The sequence below is a fragment of the Aplidium turbinatum genome, chromosome 8, assembly GCF_918807975.1.
Source record: "Aplidium turbinatum chromosome 8, kaAplTurb1.1, whole genome shotgun sequence".
Classification (NCBI taxonomy): Eukaryota; Metazoa; Chordata; class Ascidiacea; order Aplousobranchia; family Polyclinidae; genus Aplidium; species Aplidium turbinatum.
In genome coordinates this window covers 25944396-25962766 of record NC_137479.1, presented here as the reverse complement: position 1 = coordinate 25962766, position 18371 = coordinate 25944396, and the positions used below count along the sequence as shown (strand labels likewise).

Sequence of the window (18371 nt, the reverse complement as noted above, 5' to 3'; positions counted from 1 at the left end):
TGCATGCTTGCCATCTTTTAGACTCCGCTAATGAAAGAAAGCAATAAAATACAAAACCACTTTATCTTTACTGGGTGCGGCACACTCATACAAACTTTAAGTTTTTAGCAAAGTCATTTAAACCAAAAGACTTTTCAACTGCTTCAATTCGTTTAATATAATTTGCATAGCCTGTTGCCTACGTATTTTATGTAACAATTAGCAGACAAATGCCCTAATTTGTTTCCTTTAATGAGTTGTTTAGTCAAGGATTGAGCTTCTTTTTTTATGGGCTACGTGTTTTTTGTGCTTTGCTAACTCAATCAGATCTTAATCGCAAACTATTTTTCAGGTTTATCATCGTCATCATCACCTACGTGCTGTTCTCATTTGTTACTCCATCTCAAGCAGGTATTGCTGTGGTTCTGATGAAATAAACGTAAATTGTTACAAATTAAAACATTTTTTGGAACGGCCATGCCTAACTGTTAAAGTTGAAAGAAAATATTTTTTTAGTCGAAATGCTTACGACGACCTTTCAAATCTTAAAAGTTTTAGAAAAAAAGACATGTTTGGAAAATTTGACAGGAAATTACGACAAAAATGTTTTGCAAAATTTATCAATCCATCATATAGCGGAAAAGTAAAATATGTTATCAATGTTATTTTCCATGTAAAGTTTTTTAATTATAGCATTCTCAGCACCGAGATGTTTCTCTACGAGAAATTTTTTGTCCGTGTCTATAAAAACTGCGTCATCGAATAGGCTATATAGTGTCGGATTTATGCTAAAAAATAACATTCTACTGCGTATCTTATTGCAAAAAAGTCTATAAAAAGTCAATCTACACTATGGATAGACTTCTAGAAAGTTAAAAACGTTTCTAAAAGAAGTTTTAGAAAAGAAAATGTTATTTACGTTTGACAACCAAAAATATGTTACTCGCAGATACTTGTGATGACACCCTAGCTGAATGTTCTAGTTACAAGAGGAATTGTGGGAACTCTCTTATTAACAGATATTGCCCGAGGACGTGTGGTGTCTGTCCGAATGGTAAGACTGGTAACTTGTTTGCTAGCGAACAAATAGGAAAATGGATTCAGGAGAACAATATATTTGGCTGCCTCTTTATACAGTTAAACTGAACAGAGATGTCGCCACGGGAGTTGCAATTCCCCCCCTCAAGTTTTATCTTCTACGTTTTAATACTATTGTAATTCATGCTACATAACGTTTCACCTCCCCCCCCCCAACAGTTGCTTTTGCCCCCTTCGAATTTTTTTCTAGTTACGTCACAGGAACTGACACTGATCTGAAAAGCGGTGAGATCAATGTTAATCAGGGATGGAGATACAGCGCAATATTTGAAACACATTATTATTAATATAATTCATAAACAATACTTTTGTTTTCCAACTTGCTAGAACAAAGGAATACGCTAATGTTAAAATTTGCCTGATGTTTGTAGACAAGATAAATATGGCTATGGTCAATATACTAAATAATGCAAGAAAAAGGAAACTTTGTGCTTCCCAAAAAAGAGGCCATTTTGCTGCTCCTTTCTTTGTCAGTTTCATTTCTTGTGGTGTTTGCTTGTTTGGTGATAGCTCATACTTGCGCAGTAGCAGATCACTGGATTAAAACTTTTAAGGTTTGTTATTTCTTCTCAATGTATTATAAATGTGAAATCTGCTACAGGACCATGCACAAGAAGCAATGGTGGATGCGATCACTTATGCAGAGAAGTTGGGGAAACTGCTGTGTGCGGCTGCCTCCCTGGGTTTAGAATGCTGAACGATTCCAGAACATGCGCTGGTATGTATAGAGAAATGACACAGCTCATCTGACATAATAAAGTTATTGCAAAGAGCTTATATTACTTTTAGTATTTAACAATTTTATTGCAGACAGTTTTTTTCATATCAAACAAACACAGCAAAACAAGCAAACTAGGAAGTGTCATCAATTAATAATTAATCATAAAAAAATTGCGTGGTGATACCGCCTCAAGTTGTCACGTCTACAAATACAATCGGATGTCATCAAGGGAATTATCTTACTGTTGCTCAAGTGAGCACATCGTTGCACAAACAAACAGTTTTACAAACAAACTATAATCTTTTTGAACAAGACATCAAAAGGGATGCTAATATATTTACAATGATCTTAAAGTTATGTGCTTCGCAATGTACCTTTTCACTTTTTTTCTATTAAATAATACAAAATATTGTTTCGAATCATTTCAGACATCAATGAATGTACGGAAGGCCCCGATCCATGTTTCCTTGGTGCTCCAAGCTTCTGCATCAACAACGTAGGTTCATACTCCTGCGAGCGGTACAGCTGTTCAGAGCCTGGACACATGAATTACTACAGAAGTGGACAGTGCTGTCGTTTTCGAAACAGTAAGTGCAAATGGGTTGATTTCCTTCGTCTCAAAATTGTAATAATGACGTCAACGAAATGTAATTAGTCTTGAAATACAGAACGTTTGACATTTCAAACGTTCCAGATAAACCATTATGTTTTAGAAAATTATTGAATTATTTTCAGTGAAAATGCAAAGTTAGCTATATTTGTTTTCAGTTTATCGTCATTTTAAATAGGCGTTTAAAGTTGGAAGAAGAAATGAAGCTATTGAGAAAAGGCTTTATTATAATTTAGTTTTCTAGAAACAAACGTTTGGATATGTATCAAAGCTATAGTATTTCTTTTTTTTTTATTAGATACAGTAAATATATTTCCATATATTGCCTACATTATGGTTATATAAATACACGAAGTAGTGTGGACAAAAATGGTAAATCATTCACAGTTTGTACTTACATTCGACATCACATCATTTAGTTCTGTTTGCTAAAATACATTAACAAAAACAATCGACCTTTCCACAAGCTCGCCTTCATTGCATTCGAATTGTCACGACCAAAACAGAAGTGAACTTCTAAGGTTACAATTTAATGGCTCACAATTGCCAAAAAAATACTTGTGCTTTTGATGTGTGGTTAAAATCTTCCTCGTTTTTTTTATAATAAAAAGTAGGACACAGAAAATTTTTGTGAGAAAAACTATCTTCGTCATTTTTTGTGAAATTTTGCAACATTTTTGTGCATTTTTTATTTTCAAATCAGAAAATTCTTTTGTATTTGTACTAGTTTAGCCCCATCTAGCGAAAGCGATAAGTTTTCACTAAATTTTAGCAAAGCAAAGCGATAAAATTATAGAACAGTTTGGTGTATTGCAAAAAAAAGTTGCTTAGTGTTTACTGGAATTGATGTCGATAAACCAAACTTTTTCTTTCGATAAAATTGAACTTTATACAGAATCAAACAAAATTAGCCAATTGTATAGATTTTTGACCAGACTACACAAAATATTTTCTTTTGTTCAATTCAGGCTCATGTGGGATCACCGAAACCATCAGAACACGCGTGGACGCGTACAGCTCAGTTGCTAGACGAAGTGGCCAATATTCAAGAGTATTGGGTGGAGCAGACGCAGCACTAACAGCTTGGCCGTGGCAGGTAAGAATTTATTTATCTTAGAACTAGAGCAAGTAGTCGAGAAACTTTTGCGCCAAAAAAAATAGATAAATTAATATTAGAACTTTAGTTGATACACCTCCAGAACAACACACAAAGGAAGATGATAGTGATACAGCATTTTTAAATCCCACTTTTTTCAATGCAACTGTGGTTTCACTGAAGACATTAAAACCATTAAAAATCTTCTTCAAACATGCTGGCCTTTTTCGTCCTTCAAAAACGCAATTCATTTTATGTGAGTGCAGATGCCAATTGCAATTAGCATGGCCTAGTTACCTTGCTAAAGTTTTCAGTGACTGCATTTCATCCTTTATGTGATATATATATTTTTTAGGCTCAAATACTCTTTCAAGGAGGCGCTCATTGCGGAGCAACCTTAATATCAAAGCAATGGCTAATATGTGCAGCTCACTGTTTCATGTAAGTAGACCTTGGCTTATATCATTTTCAATATGAGAAGACTGTCTGTTTGAACCCAATCATTCTTTATACGAACGACTCCATATGGATTAACAGCAGAGGGATAGCAGCCAAATGAAAGCAAACCGCATTCGGCTACACTGGACCTTATTTTGGTATATATTTTAAATAAAAGAAAGTATTTTCATAAACATCGAGGCCACCGCACCTTGTCAAATAGGTTTGTACCCCATTCCAACACCGCATTTTGGTCGTTTGCATAATTGCTAATTACATTTTTCTTGGTCAATAAGTTTGTGGTGATTACAGGCTATTATGTTGTTTAAGTACATGCCTAAATACAGGCTTGTTTATGATGCCTCTAAAAATATTTTTGTTGATACACGCTACAGTAGCCTATATGGTTTCAAAATTACTATTTGGTAAATTACGGTACCTGAAAGTCCGACATTTTATTTTCACTTTGGCCATTTGGATTCTCAAAACTATCATTTAAAGAGACGTAAAGTACATTTAGTTTAGGACTTTAAGCCTTGGAGTTGACAATCAAAATTACATAGGCCTCCAGACATTTGTTGTTTTGCACGTTGGCAAGGCCGTGCGTATAGGTCGTCATGGCTACAACTAACTTAATATTAGAACATGTTGTATTGCAGTGAGAACTCCTACGCGCAGATGATCGTGTACGTGGGACAAATTAGAAGTGCAACTCTGCATGACGTGGACAGGTCTCGCCGACAACAGCGCAGAATATCACAGGTTGCCTAAACTAAAGTACCAGTATATAGGCTACTAGACTACCTGCAAACTGAAATAAGTGACAAGAATTTTTCGAAGTGTTTTCACAGTAATTTTCAAGATTTTAATACTACCTCAATGACCCCCACCTTTGAACATCTGTAAGAGCTTAAATTAATACAGTTATAACCGCATAATCTTGTTAATAGGTTTCCTAATAAGCTTAGTATCAAGTTTGGTTACTTCAAATCCCGTTCAATTAAAATTTCAACGTTAATTGAGCGGTTTAAGATAAAATTGCACGCAAAATGAACATCTCTCAATGTTGAAGCAGCGCAACAGTGGCAGTGCACTGACAACATTTAACCCAATGCAGGTGATAACTCACGAAGATTACAGCAATCTGTACAACAACGACATAGCCTTAGTACAGCTTGATGAACCAGTTGAAATCAATGACATTGTCAGCCCCATATGTCTCCCCTGTGGGGAAGTACCTAAAGTCGGAGACAAATGCTGGGTCACTGGATTTGGACGAACAGGTAGGTTAATATAATATCGTAAAAACAGTCTTCCAATGCAGCTACATTCATTCAAAACACTGTAAACCTACCTGCACCTTATGTCCAAAAGCTCGATTATGTGTTTCAGCCAATGTCACTTTATTTTTGATGACAACAATCTTTGCTGTTTTGATTATCGTAATTTATTTTATATCTTTTGAAGGAAGAGGATAATATTATAGGTGGTTTGTATTTTCTGACAAAAAATAAAATTTTGTAACTCAGACTACCTTTGCTTTAAGAGAGCATTGAAGACTTTGACGAGAGACTGTTTTCACATGTGTAGATATTTTTTCTACTGCACTAAACAAAGTGGACTGTTTTTCTTGCAGAAAATGGCCCAGAAACCTCAGAAACGCTACAGGAAGTGGATGTACCTATAGTCAACGATGAGGCATGCAAAGCAGCATATGATGGTCTTTTCCCAATAAACAAAAATGCAATGTTCTGTGCAGGCTACCCGGAAGGGGGAAGGGACTCATGCTTAGGTTTGGCTATATCGAGATCGAACATAGCAATGCGAAAGCAGATTAGGTTTTACAGTAATACGGTATTTTTCAATTCGTCTTCAGTAGGAACATAGTCAATAGAAAGTTTTGGTGTTTTCACTCCAATCACTCAAAAATTATTTAAGGTAGAATGTTTTAATAGACTAAAAAAATGTTTTAATAGACTAATCTCGGCCACCTACTTTAGCGATGTGAAGTTTCCGATTGTGGTTTGATATGTTAGAACCAATAAAATTTTTCACCCATTGGTGCAGCATTTAAACCACTCAGTATTCATTTCATTAATACAAACTGTCGCTTTAAATCAGAGGTGACGAACCTGCGGCCCGCGGGCCGCATGCGGCCCGTCAGAGAATTTTGTGCGGCCCGCAAAACAATTTGACAATCGCTCATCCATTAAAGACAAAAGACATCTCAACGCTGTGTTTTGCCTTCACTGGTAGGCTAACATACACCTTTCCTTTGCTATTTTCCAGATTCCATATCCGTTTGGTTGGTTCTGAATCTTTATCCTCGGACTGACAACGCCTTGATAGGTTATTCCTGGTAGTTTCGCGCCAAACTTTGTTTAGAAGTCATGTTTTTTGCTTGACTTGCAAGCAAACAAAGTTTGATGTTCAACAAACTGTTGGCTGGATATCATGTTAGGCTTTTCTGAATAAAAATGTATTTCGAACAGGTTAGTCTAAGCAGGGTTAGGCTACTCAATTAATCTTAACAAAGGTCCAGTTTGATAAGTTGAATATTTCTAGCGGTCCGGTGAATAAATTATTTCACACGCAACCACGAAAGTTAAACTATCTGTACCAAACCACTTTTTTACGTGAAATGTAACTTGAATTGGTATAACTCGAACTCGATGGACCCGCCCGATAGCTCAGTTGGTTAGCGCGTGACTTCAGTTTCAGGGTCAAGCGGCGCTGGTTCGACTCTCGGGGCGTGCGCTTGAGCAACGCATGTTAAGGACTGCTCTCCATTCAGTGGCATCTAAGGGGTGGAATAGTTCTCCGGCAACAAAGCTTCAACAATCGGAAATTTCACTCTGTCAATCTCGGTGACCGGGCCTGCGTCCGTGATTCAAAGCCTCTACAAGTATACGAAACTGCCAGGATTAAACTCTGCAAGAAGCTTTCCCAGTCCGAGGATAAAGATTCAATCAATCAATAAAAATTGGACTTCTGAGAAAGTGTTGGGGAGTCTGGGAGTCGAAGTCCCCCAGCAACTAGGATAATCACAGTAAAAATGGCTTCCTCTCAGTATAAATCTGTTTTAAAGAATCCCTGAAACGTGGCTGTGAGGTTATTCTTCCAAAAGCTCAAGGTCCACCATCAACACCCAGAAGGTCCCGATTCGGACCGCGGTCCGCCTGTTTAGCCCTGGTCTATAGGTTACGATTAAAAAGTTGTGTGGCCCGATAGCTCATGTGTATTTGACAAAGTGGCCCGCGACCGCAAAAAGGTTCGTCACCCCTGCTTTAAATCTACAGTTTAAAATTAAATGCTCACAGTAAGAGCTGAACCACCTTAGGGTTTATTTCAACTGAGCCACATCAGCTGAACGCAAGCGTAGTCCTAATGTGTTTACTTTTATTACTTCATCTAAGCATAGGTTACATGACAAACTTAGGTGTGTCTTATCCATTTAAAAGCAGAACAAGATTGTCAATTACCACAAATCATTTTTTCACTCTAGGAGACTCCGGCGGCCCTCTGGCCTGTCAGCGAGCTGATTCGTGTGACTGGTACCTTGCTGGTGTGACGTCATTTGGTCGAGGTTGTGGCTTGGCGGGGTACTATGGGGTTTATGTCAACATCATCAACTACGAGCCTTGGATAAAAGGGAATCTCGGGGAAGATTTTGAATCATGTAAGTTTTTGTAACTAACTGCAAACAGTGACTAACTGTATGAATAAATAAATGCTTCGTAACTAACTGCATCAACAATTCAAGTTTGAAGAATCCTTGATTTCAAACGATCGAATAAGATATTATTACAAAACGTTTGATGATATCCTCAGCAATTACTGACCTCAAAGTGATGTAAAATTAGCTTTTGCTCGATGGAATTATTGTCCATTGGAACAAATTTTTGAAAGACACAAAACTGATAGCCTACATTTTATAAGTTGAGCTAAGCCGAAGTTTTCTTACACAAAAACTATATTTTGCAATTGATTGAGTTTCGCTTTTAGCAGCATGATCGTTGCTTACTTCACAGTGTAGATTCTAACGATCTGTTTAAGCCTGATGCTGCAAGTTAGTTGTGGACAGTTCCCTAGTCATGACTAGGGAACTGTCCACAACTAACTTGCAGCATCAGGCTTAAACAGATCGTTAGAATCTACACTGTGAAGTAAACTATATTTTAATACAGCCTGTAAAAAAACGAGGTAAAAATGAGTCTCATACTTGATCCAAACATCGGGAGATGATAAGATAAGGTTCTCATTGTACTTACTAACAAGAGTAGGGTGGCCAGTTCTTTCTCTCGGCCGCCTTTCCTTCAGCAACTGTGCCCACCTAATTTTTATAGCCTGTCAAGAAGTTTCAGGTGTAATACAGCCACTGTGACAGTGTCAAAAATTTTATTTAAATTAAGAAATTATAAATTTGTCCAAGACGACTTGAAGTGATAAAAATTGCACAGTGATGATACTCTTCCGTACGTTTCCCCAAAACTACGTTTAAAAGTTTATGTTTAAATAGCATGTCTTGATCAAGAACAAACCGAATAATTATGATTGTGTGTCATATATTTGGTTCAATACTAAAGGTGCCGTGCAGTATAACCCTTGTCGGGGTATGGTCAACTACGACGACGAATGCTATGAGAAATTAGACGCTTGTGAGAAATATCCATTCTACATGACCGCCAAGTGCCGTCTGGCTTGCTGTCAATCAAGAAACAATGGTAAGCATTATTTTTTCTTTAATATTAATAATAAGTTTCACGCTTTTGATCTTTTCGAATGCCTTGTTTCATTTTAATAAAACGGAAAATACCCGCTGTTTTTCCGGCACCGTTTGGGCAAATTAGAATTGAAAAAAGAACCTGACATTTTTGTCAGGTTCTTTGTTGTTGAATAAGTAAGCTAGGCCTAAACCTTTTCAATTTCAAAGTACAAAATGCCTTCCATGAGAGTTTGAGTTTCCCAAAGGTTTCACGAAAGTTATTCAGATAGAAACTAAATCGATCCAACCTTACAAAGGTATTGTAGGTTTTTTGACATTTTTTTTATGCTGAAAATTTGTGAAATTCTTTCACATACACAAGCATCTCTAAAATAATCACAAAACGAAAGATGATGTTTAGCAGCTGTCCAAATTGTCTCAGTTAAGAGCTTCTTGATTTGTAAGCCCCGTTCAATTGTACAACTTACGACCGTTCCTGTTAAAAGGAACCGGTAAAAATATTTCTTTTCACTGTATAACGATAATTATTTCTTTGCAAATGCATCATTGTTAGATGACAATAATTTTCTCGGAATTTATCTCATGCAAAATGTTAATTTGTTTAGAAATTCCAACAGAGTTATGTCAGGACGACCCGGAAGTTACCTCCCTTTGTGAAGCTTACAGCTCATTTTGCAACAACCCTATATTTGGAAAATACATGGAGGAAAAATGCCGAAAAACTTGTAATTTCTGCCAATTTCCAAAGCTCTTCTAGTCGTAATGCTGAAGCATCATACAGACTACATAACTTTGTTGCTTAATCGCTTTTGTTTTTGACATAATTATCACGTATTACGAATTAAATAGTTAATTTTTACCACAAATTTACAAACTAGTTAATTTATTGAACTTATTTTTTATATTTCATTAGTTTTTAGGCATGTTAAGAGTACTTTGTGAATGAGCATTGAGCGCTGGTATAAGGCTTTTGTGCGAATAAATTCTCGTGGCAAAAGGCCGATAGACTGAAGTGTCCCATTTTTTACTTTGTTTATATTTTTTCATAAGACTTAAGTTTTTATTTTACTTCATCACTGTTTTGTTACCAAGCAAATGAAGTTGTTCTCAGACTCGATTCAACGTTGTTCTCACACTCGTTGTTCTACATCGATTCAACGTCTGACGTTGAATCAATGTAAAAATGACGGATTTTGCTGTGTGGGTTTATGTGAAACTGACAATCAGTTTGACAATTTTATTTATGTGTGGTTAAATTAAGTACAAAAATGAATATGAAACACAATTTAGAAAAATGATTTTACTTCAACATTGTATAACTCGACAGACAGACAGACAGACAGACAGGCCACACCCTCGACATGAGGATTAATTCATGGCCTGTATAATCAAAATTGGTTGATGATGATGATTGTATATCGTGTTATTGGTGTAACCAGAGATGAGTGTAATCTTCAAGATCACTTTTAATTTGATGATCTTGATCTAAGATCACTTTTATTCTGTGATTATGATCTTGAAAATCAGTGAGATCAAGATCATTTTGGAATTTAAGTTGCCTTACTAGGTAGAGACATTATTTCTATTATTATTCATTGTTTCATGTTATGTGTTGCTCTGTATAACTATTTCCAATAAAAAACTATGAAAGCGGAACTTTCTTCAATCTTTTTGTTGCATGCAGAGGATGTCTTACATTATAACGGAGGATCCTTTATGGAGTGTTTAGTCTTTGACAACTATGGTACTTATTGATTAGCTGAGTGCGAAACCCTACCCTGTCGGGCCGAGTCAACCAATACTGTTGTTAGGTAAAACAGCTAGCGTTCATCATCGGCGCATGAGCAGATCTTTCCAGGCTAAATTGAAGGGCAGGAAATCATCAGCCACTCAGCAGTCTTGTCGTCCAGGACCCTCAAACCATGCGCACAGTGTGGAGGCTGGTGGGTTAGGCAGTGGTGGATGACATGGTTTGCGGTCTGTTCAGTGGCACCACACTCGCATTCTGATGAAGGACCAAGGCCCGCTTGTGCATGTCCGAACGAAAGCGGCCGACGCCAGTTTGCAGGCGGTTAGATTAGTTCTGACAACCACTAAATTCCCAGCGCAAGAAATTAACAACACTCCTCAACTTGGTCAAACGACACTCAACAGCTCGCTAAAACCCTACGCACAGCAGCCCTTGCACTTGTCTACCTCCACTGCTGAGCCTTGCGCACCTTTGTGAAGCGGAATTCTATGTATTCGCTTCAATGACAGCACCTTGGACCTTGGTGGACGTATTCTACTAGTTCACGTTTAAATAATCACGTACAATATGACGTATATGCCTAAATCATGTAGCCTACATACGACATAAAGAGCATTCCGGTCCCGGTCACCGACTTTTGCTGCTATTTCGTGGTCAGACTCAAAATTGCATTATTTCTCCATTGACTCTTCAAAATCATGCACCAAATATTTTAATTTTAAAAAAATCTGCCCTGTGATTTAAACAAAGCGATGTGGTGAGCCGTGTGATGTATGTAGATAAATGCACCTACCACAGTTACGAATAGTTTACATACCATTTTCTGGACATGTTTAAATGCACTTAATTTCTAGCAGGTAAACAGCATAGTCTACTGGACTAAGGTGCTGAACTGCTGAGTGCAACAAAGCATTTTAAAGTTGCGACACTGGCTTTGAATCAGCTGTGGCCCAGCGACTTTCTTATCAGTTTCCTGATAGAAAAAACAGTGCAGCGGAAATTTCAAACACTGAAGAGCTAATAATTTTGTGATTGTTGCACCCAGAGTGAGAGAAATCCTTTTTTAAATTGAAGTATTTTATGTGCTTAACTTGAAGGTATTAACAACATTTCTGCAATAGCTCACTGTGTCGTGAGTTGCTTCAACGTCGTACTGTGAGTAAAAACAACTAACATGTTTTTTGTATTACCAGTAACCGCAATAAACCTGTTTCTTGATTTGTTTTCAAAATCAAAACCACGCCCAACAAAGTAAACAATGAAATTAAGTAATTTTTTTCAATGTTGCCATGCGTTTAATTTACAAAAACAAGAGATTAAAAAAGCAATTATTCATCAGTGGGCGCTGGATTGATTCCAGTCACAAAATTCTTAAAACAAAATTGAAAACAATGATACACATATCACTGATGAAAGGATGAATAGTATTAATACTACAAAAGATGGATTCTTGCTTTCAAGAGCAAATTTTTATCAGAGCCCTGCCGAAGTTGAATTAAAACTGTTTTTTTTTTTTGCACAGATCGAAAATTCTCTACTGACTCATTTAAAATTTTACGCAAAGGCAAATCCCAATTTGACACAAAAATTCAGGAAGCGCTGTTAATCAAACGCTACAACCCAAATTTAAACAAACAAAGTAGTAAATATCGTAAAAATACGATGGATTCTTGCTATCAAGTGCAAATTTTTATCAGAGCCCCGCCGAAGTTGAATTAAAAGTATGATGGATGTCTTGATGTTGTCTTCAATGGTAGAAGTAATGAGCCTTGCAGGTAATTAGGTACGCAACATTCCTTGTAGTGGATGTTCAAGAATGATTCGTTACCGTTCCGCAACGTCAGTACAACGTACTTTTGTGGAAGTGACATTTCCTGTCTGCAAATCAGTACTTTTTACATTAATTCAACGTCTGCATATGTTGAATCAAAGTAAAAAAAGACTAGTTGACTGGCTGGGTTCCTTTTTCTGAAACCTGCTTTAATGTTGGAATGTTTTTGTTGCTCAGCTGCACTGCAATTAGTCTTCGATTCACGGTGATAACGGATTAGTTGAAACTAAACAGATAAGACAAACGCTTCTGTTTGGTTTCGCAAGCAAGCTTGGTTGGCTTTCGCCAATGGGAAAAGTTTATTTCTGCAGGTAAATTGTTTTTACACTGAGCAGGCATTCATAGGCAGCTAAAATTTGTCATTTTTACATTGATTCAACGTCTGCAGAGACGAATTTTGCTGTCTGGTTTGAGTCACCAAGAAAGGTCATGACCAGATAGTGACTGCGTTGTGGTCACGCTGATCAAGTGTCTTCCACTAGTCGTGCTTAGTCTTACTTTTAGAACAATCTCATTTCACTTGAAAGGAGCGAGTTTTGAAAACAATTGGATCTCACTTGGATTTCTTGTGAATGGTCGTACTTTCAAACCAATTTCATTTTATTTGCAAGGAGCCAGTTTAAAAAACAATTGGATAATCATTTAGATTTCTTTAGTTGCTGAAGGAAAGGAAAAGAAAAACATGAATCGAGTGATATGCACTTTGCTTTGCTTGGTGATTTTCACAGTAGCCATAGGAAAAAGCTCAATTACTCCGTGTCCCACAGGATGCTTTTGTGACAACATCATTTGCAGAAGAAAGCGTAAGTTTAATCGGTTTTAGTAGTTATTTGCTGACTAGCGTAGTGAGATTATAATAACGTTATGGTTTTTATTTAATGTCGTTCTACAACAGCTAAGGTCTACGACAGGACTCATGTTTAAGTTTGTATCAGATTTGCGATGTCACCACATTATTACCCAACTTATCCTCACTGCATTATGCAAGAAAGAATGCAATCGGTAACGTTTTTGATATGACCCGACCTGAAACCGATCTCAGATCTTTCAGCAAGTCAGAATCTTTCAGCAAGTCAGAATCTTTCAGCAAGTCGAAACTCTTCGGCCATTGAACTGGCCAGGCGTTGCGAGAAATGTAACGACTGCTGTTTTATGGGGATGTTAGTTTTTCTGTTTTTCTAGAAAAGTTTAAATACTTATTTAACTATTGAACAACCGACATCAAAGACTCTTACACAAAACGCTGAGTGGTCCTTAATGTAAGCAGCTGCAATTTTGTATGTTGTTCTTAGAATTGTTATAGCACTTACTTTGAAAAAACTTTTAGCTTACAGCCTGCTTTATGTTAATTAAAATCATCAAAAGATTCTTACTCAAATAGAATGCATATTTGGAAACTCATCAAGTGCGTTTGCATAAGCTTACACACAACTTTTTAGGTGGATCCAAGAAGGTAGTTTGCTCTGGAGTGGCTGTCAGTTGTGCAGGACAAGGTTTGACCGATATTCCGGATGACATACCTTTAAACGTCACGGGGTTGTTGCTAAGCAACAACAACATTCGGACTATTAACTTGGACCGTTTCGAAAAGTTTCCAAAATTGACCAATTTGATCATTGACAGCAACTCTGCAACAGAACTACGAATAAGCAAAGATTTGAGGTAAATCGTTGCATCCTTTTTGCGTCTATCTGTGTCAGTGCAAAATAATGTTTTTGACTTTTTTCAATGACGTAGCTAGAAAGAAAATGTTTGGGGAGCAAAAGCAAATGTTGGAGGAGCCAACATTTGAAATAAACATTTTGTTTAAAATAAAGCTACTAAATGTAGCCAGACATTTATGAAACGTTATTCAACATGTAATACAATGTCATTAGAACGTTGTAATAAGCATTAAAAACTCTTTTTGGGGGAGAACAAAATAAAATTTTGGGGACGATTGGTTTCCTAAACTCCCTTCCTTCCCCCCCATACGTACGTTTCATTCAGTAAGAAGCTGGTAAAGATGGCTTAACATATTTGAAGCAACTGCATCAGTAACGTTATTCTATCTTTAGGAGATTACAGAAACTATCTTTAGCGAACAATCACTTGATCGCGTTACCGCTCAAGAATCTTACGAAATTAAAACGGCTGGTTGAGCTTAAGCTCGAAGGCAACGCAGTTCAAGATGTTCGATGTAAGTATCGTTGTAAGTTCAAACAAAAGTAACACAAGAAATCAAACTCAGAAACTGCAACTAATAAACAAATTTCTGCCAGTTTGAATAGCATTAACATACTGTATTTCAAAGCTTCTACAGCCATTTACCCATGCACAGTGGAAGATTATGATAAGACTTCGAACTATTGCCAGAAAACCCAAACAACAAAATTAGTTATTTTTCGTCTGCAAACGTTGAATCAATGTAAATATGAAGAATTTTGCTTCCTGGGAAAGTGCCAGTAAGCAAAACTTTCTTTTGTTGTTTCAGGTTTGAAAACGTTGAAAAAATTAAAAAAGTAGCAACTTTTGCGAACCGGAGTGTTGTTTTTTCAGATCAATTTGAATAATTATGTTTTATTTAGATGTTCGTTTCCCGCGTAAGTTGGAGATGCTGAATCTGAACAACAATGACTTGGTGTCACTTTCCAGCGGCACTTTCTCCAAATTGAAAGTTCTTCGCGTCTTGAAGCTGATCAACAACAAGATTGATCGCATTAATCCGAAAGCCTTCAAGCAATTGCCTCTCCTAGAGGTATCAAAGCAAAATTACATTTTCTGGCACCGCAACTGTCGGCCACCTAACTCAGTAAACTTTACGTTTTCAAATTAGGCTGCTTATGGCCGACATAGGTTCAATTCCTGGAGTTGTTATACCAAAAACCTCACAAATGCTGGTACCAGCTCATTGGCCGAGTGGTTTCGCCTTCGGCTCTGGTGCTGGTAGATCTGAGATCGATTCCAGGTCGGGTCAAACCGAAGACTTTAAAAAACGGTACCGACTGTGTTCTATCCTGCATAGCGCAGTGAGAATGAGTCGGGTGATAATGTAATAACATCGTAAACCTGATATAAATTAAAAATGAGCCCTGTCGCTAAAAGACCTTAGCTGTTGTAGAGCGACAATAAATAAAACCATGACATTATGATTATTATTATTACAAATGTTGGTGAGTGCTGCTGGTGAGATGCCAGACTAAAAACGATCCGAACCCGACGCTATGGGTTTACAAACAACAGTGTAGTCCTGTAGGGGATTGCAAATACGATGCATAAATTAAACCTGAACGATCGCTAAAGTAAAACATGATACTATCAATAAACTTTAACTTAACAATGCATTCTCTTGCCACACAACAGAGTGTATTATGTTACATTTTGTTAATAATTCTCAAGTCCGGTATTTTTTGCATCAGGAATACGTAAAACGTCGGCTCATTGCCCTTGACCAACAGTTACATATATAATCACTTCGATCTCGAATGTTACGGTAGGCTACTGAAGTTATATTTCAAGCCTTTAAAAACGGCAGGCTTTAAACATAAAAAAGTTTTGTAAGACAAATGAATCATTGGACCAATCAGAAGTTACAGAATCAGCGTTTCAACCAATCAGAAGTTGCAGGGAAAACATAGAAAAAACGCAAACACTTCTGATACAATACAGTATAAAATAAATTAAGTTACCCTTTTTTTGTCCACAGCTTGCCGTAAAAGGTTAAGGCAGTGGTTGTCATTTCGATGATGTGCGTGCGATTCCCACCTAAACCATAACTCTTTTCTTCATCTGTAATTACCAAACAAAGTTCAAAGTAGGATCCACTTTAATTGAATGCTGGAAGGGTGACAATTGGACGGTGGTTGTGGCTACCCTTAAAAACGGTTTCAGGTGCTTGGTATGAAAAGAAGATTAAGTTAAGCCTCTTATAGTAATAAGCATATGTTGATTGAGTGATAGGCAAAGCAAGTCTACAAAGTTTTCATTTTGATTTTCAGAATCTAGAACTCGAGAACAACAAGCTAAGACAACTACATAAAGATGTTTTTGCCTTGTTGCCAAATGGTTGGTATATCAATCTGAAGAACAACTCTATCAATGAAATTCACCCTATGAGTTTCCGGCTATTTGGTTACAAGAATTTAAATCATCACCAAGTCCATCTTGAAAACAACAAGTTGCATTTTGTGGAGCGTGAGATGCTGGCTCTATTTATTTCAAGAAAGTAAGAAAAATTTTTGCATCTTTATTGCATTAAATTAAGAAATCATTGCATCAAATTCTGGTTGCTGGGATTGGTTGATGGAATATCAGCTTTCCAAGTCATAGGCAGATACAAAGTTTATTATTCATAGAGACCATATCAAAATTTACAAAGACGCAATAAATATAGTTTTTTTACCGCTTTGCATTGAAACTAATTCATGTTCATGGCATAATATTAATACTTTCATTTAAACATTTACCATGCTTTTAGGACACGTTATTCCTTTTACTTTGCTGGGAATCCGATCTTTTGTGATTGCAACCTGATAAACTTCCGTGACGAGGTCGGCAATCTGCTGCAGGACACTTCAAAAATGACCTGCGACTCACCAGAAGAATACATCTCTACTGATGTGCGCCACCTTCAAATTGATGACTGCTGTTTTTGATACCGCATGGTGATGATAAAAGATTTAAACAAGCTTGCCAAAATATCAACTTTGTTATGTTTTACCTATAGAAGATAATGTTGAAAGTTATAGAAAAAAAAAAACAATGCATGGATTTGGTCAAAAACGCAATGTAAAAGAAGCCTTTGCGTCTGCTTTCTAGAACTGAACAAAATCCCAAACGTATTTCCATGTCGTATAAAATGAATTGGATCTGTCATAAGTCTCATATAAATTCACATTTACTTTTTGTACAGTGCAGTTGTGCGCATGTGTGCGTGCCGACTTGCGACAGTTTTTGTAAATAAAATTATCGTTATTGTAGATGCGTTGTTTTGCAAATAACATATATAACATAGTAGCCTAACGGTGTATCGTAACAAAAGTATGGAAGTTTTGGGCACATAAAATTACAAATACTCGTTCTTGAATGTTGCATGCGGGAGAAGCAAATTAATCACGACGTTTTTATGTGAATTCTCTGTCGCGTTAACGGATAACCCCTTGGCGGTCTTGTCACGATATTATTGACCGGGTAACAGTAATCCGATGCTGAAAGAAATTGCTTTGGAACTGAGTTCTTCTATATTGGCCAGTTTGTGCACTATAGATATTTTGTTGGTCGGTCACCGTCAGATGATGTTGTTCATTCATCTTCACTTTGTAATGGTTTGGAGTTTGAACAAACGGCAGGAGTGCTCACTGCTCACGCACGACAACTCACTTGTACTTTGTTCGCTTGCTAAAAGACATTTTTGTGGAAATTAGCTCGAAAGCGTAAAATAAAAAAGGACGAACCATTCGGACAACAACTTGGCCTTTATAAATATAATTTTTTATGGTAGGCTAATTAATGAACTTAAACAATGTTGCGTGGACTGCTTGAACTTTTTCACGAATGCTAGTTTGAAAACCACTGGTGATATAGTAGACCATTTCATTTGCGTGACAAGTTCTTTAAGCATGAATTTTTTTAATAGGCCTACATGAATTAAAATAGTCCAACGCAATGCGTTTGTTTCAGTTTGTTCCAACAGAGTGTTTCGAAATCTTTCAATAGACGTGCTGTGATCAGCTGCGTTTAGTGCCGATCTTCACAGTAAGGTAAAGCAGCCAGGTGTAACAATTAAATGGTCTTTACCAGGGCCGGATTTACCAATAGACTAGACAGGCTGAAGCCTAGGGCCTCAACGTCCAGGGGCCTCGAAATTCGGTTTCGAAGTTGTAATTCTTTTAAAAACTTGACCAGTTTAAACCCTACCTAAAGTATTTATATATCAAGCTTTTCAGAGTAAAAATTCTATACACAATTGGTTTGACAGACTTTTTAAGCGAAGTTAGAGATGACTTTGATCAGCAAGCAAAAGCAACCTTATCGAATATTAACTACAGAGCTGTCACTTGGAGACAAAGAAATGCACCTGACGCTTTAAGTGAACTCTCTTCAAAGGAAAGGTTTGAAATAAATTCCTTTATCCCTATACTCGA

The 18371-nt window shown here is 36.9% G+C and overlaps 2 protein-coding genes across 4 annotated transcripts; both read left to right on the top strand.

Annotated features, from left to right (window-relative positions):
- The first annotated feature begins 1696 nt into the window (after positions 1 to 1696).
- LOC145775930 (serine protease 33-like) lies at positions 1697 to 9451 on the top strand. Its single transcript, XM_082587340.1, has 10 exons — positions 1697 to 1795; positions 2227 to 2385; positions 3377 to 3504; positions 3860 to 3945; positions 4602 to 4704; positions 5060 to 5225; positions 5579 to 5734; positions 7448 to 7621; positions 8529 to 8666; positions 9274 to 9451. Exons 1-10 carry the CDS (start codon positions 1768 to 1770, stop codon positions 9423 to 9425), a joined length of 1290 nt encoding a protein of 429 aa, XP_082443466.1. The 5' UTR covers positions 1697 to 1767; the 3' UTR covers positions 9426 to 9451.
- Positions 9452 to 12459: 3008 nt separating this feature from the next.
- LOC145775606 (uncharacterized) lies at positions 12460 to 17059 on the top strand. Of its 3 annotated transcripts, none has more exons than XM_082586921.1 (7): positions 12460 to 12560; positions 12906 to 13052; positions 13689 to 13911; positions 14307 to 14428; positions 14817 to 14986; positions 16227 to 16453; positions 16706 to 17059. In XM_082586921.1, the coding sequence occupies exons 2-7, from the start codon at positions 12932 to 12934 to the stop codon at positions 16881 to 16883; spliced, it is 1041 nt and encodes a 346-aa protein (XP_082443047.1). In that variant the 5' UTR covers positions 12460 to 12560; positions 12906 to 12931; the 3' UTR covers positions 16884 to 17059. The 3 variants fall into 3 exon arrangements, with proteins under 3 accessions (XP_082443047.1, XP_082443048.1, XP_082443046.1); XM_082586922.1 differs by having other exon boundaries at positions 12462 to 12560; positions 12896 to 13052; XM_082586920.1 differs by lacking the exon at positions 12460 to 12560 and having other exon boundaries at positions 12659 to 13052.
- The last annotated feature ends 1312 nt before the right edge of the window (positions 17060 to 18371 follow it).